Genomic DNA, 19,220 nt, shown 5'->3' with positions numbered 1-19,220 from the left:
ACCCACAGAAGTATAGTGACCTGATCAAGGCCTGCAGTTAATAGCAGAGTTGGGACTAGAAGCCAAATCCCTATTAGTACTTTTCTCTTTCCAGTCCGATTCTGCTCTCCACCTCAGAGCTCAGATGGGGTTTTATATTTATCAGGGGCACTGGGGACTGGGCTCCAACCCATTTATTACTAAAGAATATGTTTACTAAGCCCTTTTTGGCCCTCTTTCTTATATAGTCTTGGACTCAACCAAGCCAAAATCTAGATTAAATTGAAAACAGTGTGGAAACTATATTGATTCCAAATGTAATCTCCAGACCTTGTACAAGGAGGGAGGCAGGAACCTTAATCTTTCAGAGACAGTTTTGATAAACATTTAAAGCTTTTTTCACCATAGCTATTTCCTTGACTTATACCTTTGAGGTTCCCTGTGACATCAAATTATTGAAGCTTCATTCTTTTATTTTTTTAATTTTTTGTTGAAGTATAGTTGATTTACAGTGTTGTGTTAATTTCTGCTCTACAGCAAAGTGATTGAGTTATACGTATATACATTCTTTTTTCATATTCTTTTCCATTATGGTTTATCATAGGATATTGACTATAGTTCCCTGTGCTATACAGTAGGACCTTGTTGTTTATCCATCCTGTATGTAATAGCTTACATCTGCTCACCCCAACCTCCCACTCCATCCCTCCCCCAACCCCCTCGGCAGCCACCAGCTTGTTCTCTACATCCATGATTCTGTTTCTGCTTCGTAGATGGGTTCATTTGTATTGTATTCTTTCTTTCAGACTTACTTCACTTAGTATGATAATCTCTAGTTGCATTCACATTGATGCAAATGGCATTATTTTGTTCTTTTTTATGGCTGAGTAGTAGTCTATTGTATATATGTACTACATCTTTATTCATTCATCTGTCGGTGGACATTTAGGTTGTTGCCATGTCTTGTGAATAGTGCTGCTGTGAACATAAGGGTGCATGTATCTTTTTGAATTATAGTTTTGTCTGGGTGTATGCTCAGGAGTGGGATTGCTGGATCATATGATGATTCTCTTTTTAGTTTTCTGAAGCTTCATTCCTTCTAACCCATTTCCATTGCTGCGATCCTACTTCTGGTATGGGGTGGGGCTGGTTTAAAAAGGATAACGGAGAAAATATCCCCACCACTAAGAACTAAGCACTGTTGATATTTGTACATATTTGTTACCAGTTTTTTATCTATGTGCACACTTTTTAAAATACCAGGGCAAATAATATACAAGCACATATATCTTTTTAGTATGTGAGCTGCCGAAGCAAGAGCTAGCTCTTTTTTAAAGGAATATAGTTTTACAGATAAATTCATCTTTAATCACCATTCCTCATTCTGTTACCTATTCCCACCATGACCTTGACCCTGCACCCTCACTAAAATACTCTTATAAATTTGGTATATGTTGGTCCAATACAGTTTTCTGTACTCGTTACCATAGAGAATATGTAGTGTTGCTTTGTTTTAGTTTATGTAAATGGTATCATGCTGTAAATATATCATCCTGCAACTTTTTTGTTTCCCCTCAGCTTTGGCTCTATACATACTGACCTAGTTCACTACCTTGGCTGTATAGGACTCCCAGTATAAGGATGTACTACAGTCTCTCCCATCCCTTGTTGATGGGGTTGAACTTGGTTCTTGGCTTTTATAAACACTGCTGCAACAGATATCCTCGTAGGCCTTCTTGGACACATGTGTTAGTGTTTTTCTGAGGTTCGATAGAATTTTTATTCTTCTTTTTTTTCTCAACATTAAGGCATGAACATTTCAATTGGCTTAGTATAATCGCCTCATAAACACATACCTTGTACATCTAGACTTTGAAACATCTTGAATGAAAAATGAATGTGAAATGGTAATTGGACACAAATCTTTTTGCATCAGAGTCATTTAAACATTGCATGGGCTCTCTTGATAGTAGTAAATAAAACATTAAGCTATTTCAACACAAAAGATTAAAAAACAAAAATTGGAAGCATGATTAGTACTTGGAGTGGCTAGAGCACGTGAGGATTGGAATGTCTGGGATTTCATATAGTCTCATCACGTTTTCTAAGTCTAGAGAAGTTTCTTAGCTTTTTGGAGATGACCTCTGTCACACCTCATCCTTGAGGATCTTCCTTTGATGCCACTTGTCTGCATCTTTCCTGACATCTTCCTCTCCTCATACATGCTTCCCCTGTCACCTCTTTTTTTTTTAAAGGGCTTCAAATGCTTGGCTTTTTTTTTTTTTTTTTTTTTTTTGGCTGTGTTGGGTCTTCATTTCTGTGCGAGGGCTTTCTCTCGTTGTGGCAAGCGGTGGCCACTCTTCATCGTGATGCGCAGACCTCTCACTATTGCGGCCTCTCTTCTTGTGGAGCAGACGTTCCAGACGCGCAGGCTCAGTAGTTGTGGCTCACGGGCCTAGTTGCTCCGCAGCATGTGGGATCTTCCCAGACCAGGGCTCAAACCCTTGTCCCCTGCATTAGCAGGCAGATTCTCAACCACTGCGCCACCAGGGAAGCCCCCTGTTGCCTCTTTTTGCACACTGCATTATTTCTTTGTGTGTCTTGTCCATTGCTCCAGTGACCTCCTCGAGAATAGAGTACTGTCTTTATTTGGTTTTGTACCCTAAATAAGCACAGTGCCTGACACATAGATGTTGACCAGATATATTTTGAATGAATGAAAGAGAACATGTAAGGTGGGGGTGGGGTGAGGGAGGGTGGGATTGGGACGTGGTGATAGCCACTTAATAAGGAACTTCAATTTATTGAAAGGAGGGTACGGAATAAGGAAGTCTAAAAAGGAAGTAAGGGGACTTCCCTGGCGGTCCAGTGCTTAAGACTCCGTGCTTGCATCACAGGGGGCACGGGTTCAGTCCCTAGTCAGGGAACTAAGATCCCACATGCCGTGTGGCACGGCCAAAAAATAAATAAATAAAATTAAATTTAAAAAAGGAAGTAAGGCGATAAGGATGACAAAATGAGGGCTTTGACAGTGGATCTCTGCTTTAGAATACTGTCATTTGCTTGTATACAAACTGATTAACTCACTGGTTTTGAGTTAGAAAATAATTTCTTTTTGGAATTTAAATATCAATATATTTGTTTAAAAGTCTATACATACTTGTTTTTCTAGGAATAAATCAAAAAATTTGAATCCCTGACAGATAACAGCCATCTTACAGAATTTTTTTAAACACCTTGCCTAATTTCTTGGTTGCCCCAATTTTAATCAAAACTGGGTTTCCTGGAATGAGTAGACTAAAGTTAAAGGAAATACTTTGGTCACTGTTCTTATGAAATCCTTTGCGGTTTGGAAGCAGTACTCCTTTAGCATTTCAGCAGCTTCATTCATGTTCCGCACACGGTGTAGCACAATGATACGAGTAACTGAGCTTCGGAAGGAGAAGTTCAAATGCAGAACCTCCACATTTAGTGATTGAACAATAAAACTTTGGGGAGGAAAGTCAGAGTAGCTTTCTTAACTTTTATCATGGCACTAGTTATAAACCATTTAGTACTATAAATTTTCTTGGCAAGTACCTTCATAGCTCAGAAAATAATTTCTTGTAATGATTATTTTGTATTAGAAGCTGCATTGCTCTCAGAGTTTGCTCATTTGATTAGTAGAATTCTGATGTATTTTAAGTAATTGGCACATTCAGGAGAATATAGTCTTACCGGTAACCAAAGATCTAAGATTGAAAGTAACGAGTTATCCTAATACTGAAATTGTTTCCGTACTGAAATACTTTTAAACTAATTGTTCTCTGGATACTTTTTGCTGCTAATTAACATCTCTTTTTACAGGATTCATGAATAAAATTTTCCATCCCAACATTGATGAAGCGTAAGTAACTGTTTAAAAATGTTTAAATCTTAGCAGCAGCTGCTCTTGGTTAGAGTTCATCTCTCTGTTATTAAAAAAACCTCAATTATCTTTTGGGATTTTAACAACAGATAGGACTGTAAGAATGGTCACTTCCATTATAGAATCCAGGACTACGATATTCCACCTTAGTTCAGGATCCACTATTGGACTGCTTGGTTTTTTCCACTGTCATGAATGGGTCTTTCATTTCCCTTGATATCCAGCTAACATTTGTAATATTCCATATCTCTGTTCTCTTTGTATAGACACTGTCCAGAGATCTGTCTTCAGTGTACAGATTATATTATTTTCAGCCCTTAAAGTATTTCTCAGTCCTTGAGAGTAAAGCAAACAGTTAATGAATCTTAATTATCCCTTTCTTTCCTTATAATATTTTATTAGTGATATTTTAAAATGTGATATCAGTGCCTCCTATTTTATACTTCCAGTGCTATTTAGAATACTATTTGTCCTGCAGTTTTTCCTTGTCATGGCACTAAATTTTGATATTACACACACGCACACACGTGCATACATATGAAGTATTCTGAACTCTGAGAGGTTGTATGTACATATATACATCATGCCCCATGGTCCTTTAATACTTTCATGTATCAGTCATCTTAACAAGGATGTTCTCTTATGTAACTGCAGTATAGTTGTCAGATTCAGGAATTACATATTAATGCAGTACTTTTTCATCTACTGCCATATTCTGGTAATGGACTTTTTAGCACTTTTTTTTTTCATTCATTAAAGGATCCAGTCCAGTATCATCTACTGCATTTAGTTGTCATGTTTCTTTAAACTACTTCAATCTGAAACCATTCCTCAGCTTTTTATAAAATTGACATTTTTAAGGAATAAAGACCAGTTATTTCATACTGTCCCTTAGTTTGGGTTTGTCTGATTTTTCCTTATAATTAGGTTCAGAGTATGCTCTTAAGGCCAGAAAACCAAAAAGTGAGATTGTGTCCTCCTCAGGGTATCCTTTTTGGAGGCACACAAGTTTGTCTGCCCTGATAACCAATGGTAATTCTCATCACATGGTTAAGGTGTTGTCTGGTTTCTCCATTGTATAGTTACTGGTTTTCCCTTTCAATCTGTAAGTAGACACAAGACTTTGTGTATATTCTGCTCCTCATCATGTTTTCCCCAATTGGGATTCTTTGGTTTTTTTTTTTAATCTATTAAAAATATTTTTCCTGATGATTAAACTAGTTGCCAAATACATGCAGCTAACTTTGTAATTTTTTTAAAAATGCCATTCTTTCCATCTGTTTCAGGTCAGGAACTGTGTGTCTAGATGTAATTAATCAAACTTGGACAGCTCTGTATGGTGAGTTTGGCCATGGAATATTTTTTAGAGATGTTGAGACACTGCCTAAAAAAATGTTGTTTGGATTTTCTTCTCTGGTTTAAAATGTTTTGTTGGGAATGGGAAAGGATTTTGAAAGCCGGTGGGAAAGTTTAATCAGTGAAAAAAACGTTTTCTCATGAGTACAGACTTTGGTTTAGCAGTGGAAGTTTGAAATTATCTTGTAAGATTCTGAAATTAATGTACAGTGTTACACATATGCAGACACACAAATACATACGCGGACATTTTATATATGTGTTATTCTGAAGCACATTGTATACATGTTTATCTGTAATGCCTTTTAGTTTTGGAAAAACTCTTAGGAATGTCCCTTTGAAATGAGATGGTATATTAAGAGGTTTGGGGGATCATCATCTGTTTCAAAGGTGAAAACTTTGTTATGAAGCAAAGAATAATTTAGCCTTACCTTCAGTGCTGAAATTGACATATGATCTCTTACAGTGAATCAGCATGTAAATTGAGATCACAGAGAGAGAGAAGCCTTATCAGGCCTTGTAACTTGCTTGGGGAGCTAAAAGTATTTTTAAATATATTTAAAGTTTATTAGGGATACAACAAATCAATCTGTTCTCCCCACATGTCCAAGTTCTCAGGCTTCACAGACTCTCCCTCTTCTCGTGCACCCACCTCGTGAAGCTTCCCCTGATGCTCCAGCTGGAAGTAATCTCTGGACATGCCTAAATTTTATAGCTCTTTTTTTGTGGCCTGCTTTTACTTTCTACCTTGTGTTTGTTGTCTGTGCCTACATTTTCTGTGCTACTGGATTATTTCCTGCCCTAAGGGCTGTCAGGGTGCTGGTCTGATTTGTGTTTAAGTCCTGGCACTCCTAGCACGGTGCCTCGCACCAATGTGTTTGTAAGAATGAGTGGTACAGACAACAAACACTTGCTGAGAGGTGCAGAGCGGGAAAGATCACTTCAGGCTGGGGTTACCTAGAGACGGCCTCCCCTTGTTGGAGAGTTGTGAGACCTTTTAGCGGTCTTAAGGTACATAAGACCCCTTATTCCAGCCACCATCTGCAAGTCACCTTGTTTGTACTAGGATGGTGATAAGAATCACAGAGGTTGGTCACCAGCAGCACACAGTTAATCCTTTTTTTTTTTTTTCCTCCTCCTAATTCCTTCAAGAGTTATTTCCTCTGCCTGGAGTTATCCTCCCTGATCTTTGTGTAGCTGGCACCTTCTTTTATCATCTCAAACATGCTTCCTTAGAGAAGCCTCATTTCCTGACCACTTGATCTGAAATAACGCCCCTCCATAGCACAGCACCCTCTTTAAAAACCTTAAAATTTATTTATTGTTTATCTTGTCCTGTCAGATTGTAAGCTCCACAAGATCAGGGACTTTGTCTCATGTGTGCGCATGCGTGCATGTGTGCGTGTACATATGTACAAGTGCCTAAAGCAGTAGCCCATGTACAATGAGGGTTCACATATTTGTTGAATTAATAAGTGAATTAATCATGCCCAGTACTGTTTAACATGAGCGTTTTAGGGAAACAGCAGCTTATAAGGAGATGAGGCAACAAGAAAGGACATATACACTGAGGTTGGTTAAAGGGATTCCTTTTAAGATGGTTTTTCGGTAAAAATGTCTTGTGGCAGGTTGCCTGGAATATCTGATGTAATAATGTATTTTCTTAAACTGCATTCACATTGTAGAAATATACATAACTAAATGCTGCAAGCTGGTTCCAATGACAATAAAGTAAATTGGACTTTAGTTTAACTAATTCTTTTACTACTGACCAGAAGAGCTTTGTGGAAGAGGTTTGCTGATTGTCAAGTACCTCACATCTCAGAACAGATTTTTTTTAAATAACAGTTTTATTGAATTATAACTCACATACATAAAATACACCCATTTAAAGAGTGTAATTTGATGATAGTTTTTAGTATATTCACAGTTATTTACAACCATTCCCACATTTTTATCATAGAATATTTTTATCACCTCAAAAGGAAACCCTGTACCCTTTAGCTATCATCCCCTCATTTCCCAGCCCCATCCCCCAGCCCTAGGCAATAACCAACCTTCTTGTTGTTTGTATAGATTTGCCTATTCTGGACATTTCTTGTAAATGGAATTATACGATATGTGGTGTTTTGTAACTAACTTTTTTACTTCATATAATGTTTTCAAGATTCATCTATGTTGTAGCATGTATCAGTACTTCATTCCTTTTTATGGCCAAATAATACTCTGGTCTACAGATACCATTTTTATTTGTCAGATGATAGACATTTGGGTTGTTTACACCTTTTAGCTATTATGAATAATGCCTCTATAAATATTTGTGCACAGGTTTCTCTGTGGACATATGTTTTCATTTCTCTTGGGTATGTACCTGGGGGTAGAATTGCTCGGAGATATGGTGACTTTGTTTAACCATTTGAGGAACTATTTTCCCAGGTTGTACCATGTTAACATTCCTGCCAGCAGGTGTATGAGGTTCAGAATAGACTTTCAAGCAACAGGCCAACGTGACTAAGGTTTCATCACATCTATAAAATGTTAGAATATGTTCTTGTATTACCTTGCAAAGCATTTAGTAAGTAACAAGAATTAAACCACATTGATGAAAGTGAATTTTGATTTCTGTATTACATGTGTACAAGTTACCACTAAGTGTTCCATAATACAAGAACATGAACACACTAACAGGTAAGTGTAGGAAAGCAGGAAGAAAATATTTTTATAGTATAGTCAAAATTATACTCAGCATGGGAAAACTGTTTTGACATTTTTCTCAAGTCCAAACTATTCCTCAAGAAAATTCAACATTTCTTTCATGGAAAGATTTAGGAGCAGGTAAATACAATCTATATGAAAGTACTGGTAGAAAGGGTTGGTTTAGATGACCTTGAAGTTTCTTTTAGACTTATCTGATCTTGAGATCTAAACTGAATTTTTATTACAAGCTGCTAAACCCTCCGGCATTGAAGGTTAGTTTCGTCATTGGTGAATTTTGAATCACTCAATTTCCTGCTGTGATTCTTGAATTTTAGTTCAAAGGACAAAAACAAATCTAACTTAATACGAAACAACTAATAGGAGAAAGTTGGCAAGTTAACACAGATATTCAACTGAAAAGCAAAAGGCTTAGCTTGGTAACCAAAACTTGTTTCAACTCTACTATATAATATGGTAAGGAGCAGGGAGTTACTTGTGAAATTTCCTGCAATTACCTTTGCCCCAGGGCATGCATGTACTGTGCAATAGATATACATATTTTTATTATAACAGCAATTCCCAGATGAAATTCAGATTTATACTCATCATAACCTGATAATAAACAATGTTTATGTTTATTCCTCCACCACCCCTCACCAACTCCACAAAAGAAAATTGATTTCTGGCAGCCCATTTGACTCCTTGCCTCTGTTCTCCTCCTGTTTTCCTTTGCCAAGTGTACGTGCAGTTTGTTCATTCAGAAGCTCAAAATTGGTATAATTGTAGTTTAATCACCCAGTAATTTAAAATTTTATATTTAATCTTGAAAGAGAGCATATTATAGTGGTTAATTTTGTAAAGAAGCTTGTCATCAATATGAAGCTATCTATTGAGTTTGAAGTTACTATTGTTACTCTTTGTGACATTAAAAGGAAAGTAGCAGATGCCATCACAGAATTGATTCATTTTGGCTTCCTGTATGATGGCATCTTTTTTTTTTTTTTTTTTTACATCCCTTCGTGCTCTTCCAGACAGGAATGATAAAAGCTCTGGAAAACTTAAAATTCAGCCAAGGGGATCTGGATTTCAATTTCAAAAACAACTAATTTTAAAGACTGATGAAAGGAAAGTTCATTAAGCCATAGGTAGCTTGTTTTCTGTTTTCCTTTTTACTCAAATATATTTTATCCATAGTTGTGTTTTCACCCCACACTCCTGGAAGCTCAGGTACCTTCACTGCAGTACAGCTTCAGTTTCCCTCCCGCCATTCTGAGCCATGCATACTTGACCCTCGTAAATTGTGTTTCTCTCTCCGACTTTCGTTTTACTCATTTCTCGACTGACTTGGTAAATTACTTATTTGTGGACTAAGTTGTGGACAAGTAATGTAGAAGACAATTTTCATATAAAATTGGGCAGTTTATAATTTTATTCTCACCTTTAGGGTTGCTAGCCAATGGACTGGATAGTCCTCTTATTTTGCTGGTGAGAAAAATCAACATTTGGGAAATTATTTCCCCTAGAGTCATTTGGGGGGGCAGTCAGTAACAGACAAATGAGTTTGACTACAACAAAAGGAATGCTTCAGGAACTTTGGGATTAGAATTAGGAGAAACAGTGCTTCTTTTTACTAGGCATTTAGAAAAATTTTAAATCATAAATTTACTTAATAGTACTATGCTGTAACCTAATGATTTTAAGCGGCTAAATGAATTTAAGCCTTTTCATGTTGGAAGTACATTGTTATTACATACCTCTTTTCAGTCAGGTAGCCTGTGAATCTTTCCAAACAACTCAAATTTTGGCTGAGGGTAACTTTATCTTAAAATAATGCTTTATGCTGCATGAGTGTTTGCTAGCTATGTTTCTAGACATTTTAGTATAGTTGCAGAGATAAGAGATACATTTATCTATCTGCATGGATGATTGAGTGGCCAGCAACCACTGTTTCAACAGGCTTGAGAACTCAGTATTGATCCATCCATGCTGGAATCACAAACATCATCCTGCTTTTGGAACAGCTGGATGTCATTATGAGTCTCCTAGACAGACCCAGGTAGAGCAGTTTCTTTCTAGTACTATGGAGAAAGGTCAGCTGTAGTAGATAAAGAAGAAATATGCTGAGTTTGGGATTTGATGGTTTCCACAATGCTAGCTCCATGATCCACCTCCTTTGTCTGCTTGTAAATATTTAGATTTGGTGTTGGCATGTGCCCCAGGAGTTTAATTAGCTATACATAGAAAAATGGGGCTTTCTTGGGTTGAACAACCTAGCAGAAATTCGTTAAAAACACCACATTCACTGACAGTCAGCATTAGAACCATGGAGTGGTCCAGGCTTTGTGGATCGTGGGATATGAGCCAGGCTATGGTCCTGAAAGACAGCCACAGCCATGTTTTTCTTTCTTTGGGGCTGTAGCTTCAGGGCTCCATTGTGATTTTATGGATTTGTTTTGTCTTCATTTGCTTGTGATCACTGTGTCTAGGTAAAGTCTTTCCCCATGCATGGTCATTTATCTTATAATTGCATGAAGTTATCTTGTTCTTTTCTGACATTAAAGACAAACTAAATTATTGCCTAGTAATTTAAAACTTTAATAATGAATTTTAGTATGACTGTAAGAATACCCAACTAGCTAATTATACATTAACTGCCCTCATTTCTAGAAGGGTAATAACAAATCCTACTACCGTGTTTTAGCTTGCAATCTTTTAAGGTAAGCAGGGTCATACCAGGTTTAAACGAGGATGAATTGACCTCTCAAGAACACCTAAGTAAGGTGGGAAGTGTTTTGAGATCGACATGGCAACAAGGGGAATGTTTTTTGGTGAACAAAAGTCTGTTTTCTTCATTCTGATCTATGTAGTAGCATTCATTTCCTTCTGCAGATCTCTACGGTTTAAATACATTGTGGAGAGGGAGTTGCAATTAGGCAATGGATGGAAGATGATTTTCTAAGACAGTGGAATGCTTTAAAACGTTCCGTGTTATAAAACTACACACCTCTGGTTGGTGACCTGGTGATCTGGCAGTTAGGATATATCTGGTATTCCACCAAGTTTTAATTAGTACCCTATGTCTTTGACATTGCTCTTTCCCACATATAACAGGAATACCTATTTTTAGCTTGGAATACTTAAAAAAGTGTAATGGTAGTGTAGTGAGATTAAGTATATCTCTCAGGAATATTGCAAAAATTCTTCAAGTGTTTGCTGATTCTTATTAATTCCTGCTGATTGCTCTCTCTCTTTTTTAAGAGGTGTGAGGAGAGAAGAGTTTTGTTTTTTGCATGCATGACCCTCTTCATGAGACTTTATTCTATCTTTAAAAGATCCGCATGGACTAACACGAGATCACGTGTACATCTAATGAGTTTCACACCCTTTGTATATTTTATCCACACAGAAGACCCTCTCAGTTAAGTGATTGGACACATTCTTGAATATATCACCTGGGATACTGGTTTGCTGTATGTATTATTCCATTAAAGCATGTTAGCATTCAGTGGCCAGCTGGTTCTGTGTCACAGCACCACACAAGTCTTTGTGGTGGTCTGCTTCAGCTTGCCACATGTGTGCCCTCAAACAGCTAGTAAGAGAATATTTAATCTCAAGGCCATTTCTTTTTTCAAATCTACCTGCCTATCTGAAGGCATTCCTCCTAATTGGCTTTATTGAGGTTTTCCTCTAGGGGATGTCTGTCACCTTTTAGGGCCCACTGCTTACTCAGTCTTTCATACATAACAACTGCTTGACTATATGCAATGCTGATCCTCCAGCTGAAGAGAGGTATAGGTTTCTGGCTCCTCCTCCTTTTAGGGGGTAGAATTTCACTGTTTTTAGTATTCACAGACTACAAGCAGAAGAAAATTAAAGTAAAAGACTCAAATTCATCATTAATAGTGCAACTTCTTAAGAGCTGACAAGAGTAGAAAAGTAAAGATCTATTAATTAACCCAAAATTCTTAGATAACCTGAAGAAATCTGGAAATTTTATTTGTCCTCTTTCAGTCTTGTAAACTTTGACCACATATATGTCAGTGTATTTTCATACATATTGTTAGATACCACCCCCCCCAAAAAAAAGGACAAAAAAAAAAAAACCTTGAGCAAATGAAATGGAATTCTATGATTGTTTTTATTTTGAACATGTAACTATAAATTCATGGCTTGCTTAGCAATATGATGAATTAATTACAGTTCTTTATAAGATGAGCAAAGTCAATCAATGGGATTTTGAAAGGTCAGCTGATGATTTTCTCTAGCAAATCAAGGATAGCATGGGTTTGTTTGGTTTTTTAAAATTATTGTATTTTTGGCTGAGTTGAGTCTTGGTTGCTGCGCGCGGGCTTTCTCTAGTTGCGGAGAGCAGGGGCTACTCTTTGTTGCGGTGCGCGGGCTTCTCATTGCGGTGGCTTCTCTTGTTATGGAGCACGGGCTCTAGGTGCACAGGCTTCAGTAGTTGTGTCACGTGGGCTCAGTAGTTGTGGTTCACGGGCTCTAGAGCACAGGCTCAGTAGTTGTGGCGCACAAGCTGAGTTGCTCCGCGGCATGTGGGATCTTCCTGGACCAGGGATCGAACCTGTGTCCCCTGCATTGGCAGGCGGATTCTCAACCACTGTGCCACCAGGGAAGCCCCGGATAACATGGTTTTAATTCCCAGGTGATCTCAACTTATTTAGCCATCAGCTTCAACTATAATGGCCAAAAGCCATGGAAAGAGGAGGTCGCAGTCATTGGTTCTGGTTCACTAGAATCTACTTCTTGTGGGTTTTTACCCAGCTTTTTACCTCTCTGATTGTGAGCAGGACTTTTCCTTTCTTCCTCTCCTTTTAGCCCTGCTCCCTATTGAATTACAAAACAGTTAAATACCTTAAGGAGTCATGGCTAACTCAGTGATTCTGAGCTTTGGAAGCCAGGAGTCCTCCAGGAGGGAGAAGGTCAGAAAAATGTAAGTTTGTTTGGATAGCATGCTTCTGGAGTACGAAGTTTTGTAGGAAAAGAAAAGGAACTTGCTCTTGATGGGCAATGACCTGAGTGTTTTAAGGAAGTGTTCTCTGCTTCCAAAGGTAAGAGTTTGGAGGCTGGAAGGCCATCCAGAGATGGTTGTCCTAATCCAGGTCTAGAAAGATACATTGGGCTTGATGTAGTTACATGCCAGTGGAAACAGAAGAGGAACTAGAGGCATTTCACTAGGATTAATAGTGAGTCTGGGAAATTGACTGAGTACATGGAATAAAGGAGGAAGGCCTAACCAAGGTCCTTCCGGAGGTTTGGAGCCGTCGATCTAGGTTTTAGGAGAAAGGAATAGGTGTTCAGGGAAATAATTTTAGGCATGTTTAAGACCAGAAATGTAAAGGACCAATTAGAAGGATTTGCTAGTTATCAGCATAGACTTATTTCTTTAAAATTGTGAGATGATGAGCTTCCTGGAGTAAGAGTATAAAATACACTCTGTATTACAAAGACCACAGAATTCACATTGCTGAGCAAGTGGCTGATGTCTTTCCAAACAAGTTTTTTTGTATGTTTTTTGTTTGTTTGGCTTTAAAAAGAAGGAACCCAGGGCCTCGGACATCTGGGGAACAAGGAGTGGGGTGAGAAAAGGGGGGAAGGATAGGTGGCATTGGAGAAGGGAGAAGGGCTATGATGGCTGGTGGTACCTGGCCGTGACTGTGCTGTACCATGGTGGTGTTTCCTGAGTCACAGCATTTGGGGTGTTAAATCTGAAAAACAAACAAAGATAATGCAAGTTCAAGTCTCTGAGAGGACTGCTGGCTTGGTAATTGTGGTTCCTGATGGGGCTGACCAAATCAAGCTTTGGCATCCACAGGGTTTTAACCTGAAGATAGCAGTATGCTTTACAAAGGTTTCCATTTTAATGTTCAAAGGAAATAGAGGAAGAAGAAATAACTTATGGTCACTGGTTCATAAACAGCCAAGAATAAAACATGAGATATGTGATTCATCCCCTCCTGAGTGTCTTCTCTTTTAAGCCATGTACCCATCTTTTTGTGAGTCACCTGGAGTAGGGTGGCTTTACTTTAGGAATTGGTGCAGGGTGTCCTTGATGGCACAGTGGTTGAGAATCCGCCTGCCAATGCAGGGGACACGGGTTCGACCCCTGGTCCGGGAAGATCCCACATGCCACGGAGCAACTAAGCCCGTGCGCCACAGCTACTGAGCCTGCGTTCTAGAGCCCACGAGCCACAACTACTGAGCCCGAGTGCCGCAACTACTGAAGCCCACGTGCCTAGAGCCCATGCTCCACAATGAGAGAAGCCACTGCAATGAGAAGCCCGCGCACTGCAATGAAGAGTAGCCCCCCGCTTGCCACAACTAGAGAAAGCCCGCACACAGCAACGATGACCCGACACAGACAAAAAAAAAAAGAATTGGTGCATTTTTGTGTGAGTGACTCATTTTAATTATTAATAAGTATTCCTTGAGGGATACAGGTAGCTGTAATTTCTTCTGAGAAGATGGCATATTTGTATTAATATTTTAGTCCTTTGATGTAGTTTGAAGCCTATTTTATAGTCATTTTTAGAAATGTGTATTTCTTCTTGTAAGGAGCTGCAGTATTCTCTTTTTGCAGATGAAGAAATTGAGATGCAGAGAGGAAGAGACCTGCTTTCCTACCTATAGTTTGGAATACCTCCACCTGGAGTGAATGATGGTGACAGCAGTGTGCAGAAAAAGGACAATGAAAGGGTCAGGGAGGGCTACTAAATTAGAGCCTCTTCAGCAGCTTAGCTGTCAAGACCTAAACATTTTCTTGAGCTAGAGAACCCACAAGCACATAGCTCTTCCCATTTGATCTCTGGGGTTAGGAGTGTGTAGAGTAGGCAGTGCATTTCTGCACACGTATCACAAACATGCAGATGCTAACCAATCCTAAATCAGAAGCCCTGGGGTAGGTATGCATATTTTGAAAAACCCTGTGGGTAATTTTAATGGACGAACAACCAGGACCTAGACTTGCCCAAGAACCATTGCTGTAGACTGAGTGGGGTAAATGCTGCTTTTGATGAGAGATAAGTATAATTTGAGTGTTTTTAAAAATTAAATATGGATATAAATCATTAGTTTATGTGCCTAAGCTGAACTATGAGTGTTGTAATATTGTTAACATTAATACTGTAAGATCAGGTTGAAGAATCAGTCCTAATGAACTGCATTTTGGTAAGTGCTGATTTAGTCCAAGGCAAAAGTAAGAGCTGTTTGCTCATGGTAGACCATACTTATCAGGGTTCTTGGGACTTTCTTTAAAAATTAAGGTATCCAGGGCTTCCCTGGTGGTGCAGTGGTTGAGAGTCCGCCTGCCAGTGCAGGGGACCACGGGTTCGTGCCCCGGTCCGGGAAGATCCCACATGCCGCGGAGCGGCTGGGCCCGTGAGCCATGGCCGCTGAGCCTGCGCGTCCGGAGCCTGTGCTCTGCAATGGGAGAGGCCACCACAGTGAGAGGCCCGCGTACCGCAAAAAAAAAAAAAATTAAGGTATCCAGTAATGGGGGCACTGACTGTAATCTGTAGATTGTGCGATCCATGTCTGGTTCTCTCCCTTCCAAAAAGTGGAAGGTCAGTGTTTTTTAAAAGACTTTGGAACTGATAGATGTTTTATATTATTAACAATTCTAGGGGGAAAAATTTTTATTATGATGGATTTTTCCAAAGATGAGTATCTTTATTTCATTCTTGGCTTATGGTTTATGTCTCTTCTGCTAGAATATTTATCTTGAAAGAAGATTTTGTGCACATCTGCATGTTTGAGAGATGTTTCTTTGGGGAGGAACCTCTCAATGGTAGTCATTCTGTTAGCCACTTTCAGGAATACTTTACTGCTTTAAAATGGCCATGGCGGGGCGAGAGAGAGTCATGGACATATACACACTAACAAACGTAGTAAGGTAGATAGCTAGAGGGAAGCAGCCGCATGGCACGGGGATATTGGCTCGGTGCTCTGTGACAGCCTGGAGGGGTGGGATAGGGAGGGTGGGAGGGAGGGAGACGCAAGAGGGAAGAGATATGGGAACATATGTATATGTATAACTGATTCACTTTGTTATAAAGCAGAAACTAACACACCATTGTAAAGTAATTATACCCCAATAAAGATGTTAATAAAAAAAAAAAATAAATAAATAAATAAATAAAATGGCCATGGCAACAACATCCTGGCCTTCAAAAGCTGTCATCTTTACCCAAAACTGGGCTGCGTACTTTTCCTTTCCTGCTCTTCTGTTTTAGAGGTGTGACTCAGCACATCTGTAAAGTGGATCAAAAGTATGTTGATGTCGGAAGACAGTAGACACAGGAAAGGAGAAACCAATAATTGAAGGTTCTTTTTTTTTTTTTTAATTGAGGGTTCTTTTATTTGTTTGGAACAAATACATAGGCAAAGCCACTTATTGGTAGCTTGAAAAACTTAAAAGTAATGGTGAGGGGTATAAAATCTTTTCCTGGAACACATGAAACACCTAGTTATGAGACATGTTGTCTGCAGTATTTCTCAAGTCCTGAAGTGCTTCTGAACTTAAAACCTGCACTTTATTTTTTTTCAAGTTTTTTGTTGTTTGATAGGAACATTCAGCTGTTAATCTTTTGGGGGCAGCACCAATAATGCTGATGTGGCAGGAGAGGCCCCCAGTTTACTCCTGAACATTCTCTGCTTAGAGACCATCCTGTTGGCCTTGAACATGTGAGAAAGAGAAACTTTGGGGAGGAGGGTGGCCATTTCTGAGGGTATACAGTTTGATGCAGAGATGTGGGGAGCTTTTGCCATCATGGTTGAGACAGTGTTCCTTTCATCCACTAACAGAAGCAGTGTAGTGCATAAGCCCAGGTTTGAAACCCAGCCCCTTGGACAAGTTACCTAACCTCTCTGTGCCTCATTTTCCCCATATGCAAAATGGAGATAGTAATGGTACCTACCTCATTGGCTGTAGTGAAATTAAGAGTGTATATAGGGGCTTCCCTGGTGGCGCAGTGGTTGGGAGTCCGCCTGCCGATGCAGGGGGCGCGGGTTCGTGCCCTGGTCCAGGAGGATCCCATGTGCTGCAGAGCGGCTGGGCCCGTGAGCCATGGCCGCTGGGCCTGCGCGTCTGGAGCCTGTGCTCCGCAACGGGAGAGGCCCGCGTACCGGAAAAAAAAAAAAAAGGAGTGTATATGTAAAGTGTTTACAGGGCCTGGCTTGTAGTAAGGGCTGTGTAAGTGTAAACTCTTGCTGCCATTACTATTACTGTTACTATTATTAGTGTTACTGTAACTCTGCTTTGGGATCATGTTCAGTTTGTAAAACTTGGGGTTCACACCCCTTTTCTTCTTAATTTGCTTACCTTTTAGCATTTTCTACCATTGTCTTGATAACCCACCCACTTAAGGGTAAAGAGAGGAAAATTTTTTTCAGACTTTCCATGTTTTATTAAATGTTTCAAACATATGCAAAAGTAGAAAGGACACATTTATATGCAAATACTATTTTTAAAGGCAAAAAAAGTAAAGTGTCATTTGAAGTGTGAAAATACAAGCCTTTTGCTTTGACATAACTTTTTTAAAATTTTTATTTACTTTTAATTTTTCCTTTTTTTTTTTTTGGCTATGTCAGGTCTTAGCTGGGGCACACAGGATCTTCATTGAGGCCTGTGAGATCCTTCATTACAGTGCGTGGTCTCTTCGTTGTGGCACTCGAGCTTCTCTCTAGTTGTGGCCTGCGGGCTCCAGAGCGCATGGGCTTTGTAGTTTGCAGCACACGGGCTCTCTCGTTGAGACATTCAAGCTCGATAGTTGCAGTGCACGGGCTTAGTTGCCCCACGGCATGTGGGATCTTAGTTCCCTGACCAGGGATTGAACCTGTGTTCCCTGCATTGGAAGGCAGATTCTTTACCACTGGAGCACCAGGGAAGTCCAACATAACTTTTAAAATATTCTTATGCATAACTTTTAAAATATTTTTATGCATCATACTGTGTACATCATTGTAATTCTAGAGAACATAATATTTTACAGACTTTCTCTATTCAGCATTAGAACATAAGCATTTTTCTCTGTCCCTTAGCATTTACAAATAGTTTCAATGATTTTGTACCATGAATAGTTATTGGTTTGTTAAATATGTTGCTTCCTTTAAAATATATATATGTAAAACAGCAGTGAAAATCCTGCCACGGATGGTTGGGGTTATGTTGGAAGATCATTTTTGTTTTGCTTTTTTGATTAAGGATCTCTGCATTTGTTTCCTGGTACGTGGGAATTTTACTTTAATGTGGTTCTTTGGAAAGTTGGCCTTATCAGTAATACCAAGTCCCTAAGTTGGGGTTGAAGGTAAACCTGCTCTGTGTTAGTATCTGGTGCATGAGGATAGGACTGTGCTGGCTGTCATGAAGTACAGCTAGCACAGTCCATATATCACTCTGTAGACCTGAGTGGTCCAATATGGGATCTACTAGCCACATGTAGTTATTTAAATTTAAATTAATTAGAATTAAAGATGAAAGATTTAGTCCTCACAGTCAAACCAGCTATATTTCATGTGCTCAGTAGCCACATGGCTACCATATTGGTAGCAGATGCAGATCATTATCATCATTGCAGAAAGTTCTATTGAATAGTGCAGCTCTAGGTTTTTTTTGACTGCTCAGTTTTTTTACCTTATAGTGACAAGGATGATCTGCTTCTCATAGGATTTTCTAGAGCAGAGGTCAGCAAACGTTGGCTGCCTGATTTTGTATATAGTTTTATTGGAACACAGCCACACCCATCTGTTTATCTATTATCTATGGCTGCTTCTGTGCTAGTGGCAGGGCTGAATGTTGAGTAGCTGTGACAGACCAAATGTGGCCCACCAAGCCTAAATTAGTATTTACTCTGGCCCTTTACGAAAAAGTTTGCTGACCCCTTTTATCTAGACCAGGGTTTCTCAACCTCAGCACTATTGACATTTTGGTCCCAGATAATTATTTGTTGTGAAGGGCTATCCTGTGCATTGTGTTGTAGGATGTTTAGCAGCATCCCTGGCCTCTGTCCAGTAGACGCTAGTGGCACCCCTGCACCTTCCCCCACCCGGTTGTGACAACCAGAAATTTCTCTACACATTGCCAAGTGGCCGCTGGGAAGCAACATCACCCCTGGCTGAGAATCATTAATCTAAAGTGACATGGCTTGACAAAACATTCACTTACAATACTGCATGAGAGCACTCACTCTAAAACAAAATCCATTAGAAAAGCAGAATAAATTGAAGAGTAGTTTCTATGCTACTATACTTTAGCATTCCCTCTTGA

At 39.2% G+C, this 19,220-nt stretch overlaps 1 protein-coding gene across 4 annotated transcripts in view; it reads left to right on the top strand.

Annotated features, from left to right (window-relative positions):
• UBE2H (ubiquitin conjugating enzyme E2 H) overlaps positions 1-19,220 on the top strand; it is a 98,272-nt gene that overhangs the window by 68,890 nt on the left and 10,162 nt on the right. For all 4 annotated transcript variants that reach the window (XM_060020877.1, XM_060020879.1, XM_060020878.1 and 1 more), the window contains exons 4-5: positions 3,826-3,865; positions 5,173-5,225. In XM_060020877.1, the coding sequence (XP_059876860.1) occupies positions 3,826-3,865; positions 5,173-5,225 (93 nt within the window). The remainder of the gene's footprint in view (positions 1-3,825; positions 3,866-5,172; positions 5,226-19,220) is intronic.

Source organism: Delphinus delphis, chromosome 9, assembly GCF_949987515.2.
Source record: "Delphinus delphis chromosome 9, mDelDel1.2, whole genome shotgun sequence".
In the NCBI taxonomy this organism is placed as follows: domain Eukaryota; kingdom Metazoa; phylum Chordata; class Mammalia; order Artiodactyla; family Delphinidae; genus Delphinus; species Delphinus delphis.
Note: the sequence above shows the minus strand (reverse complement) of the source record. Positions and strands in the feature narration are given on the sequence as shown.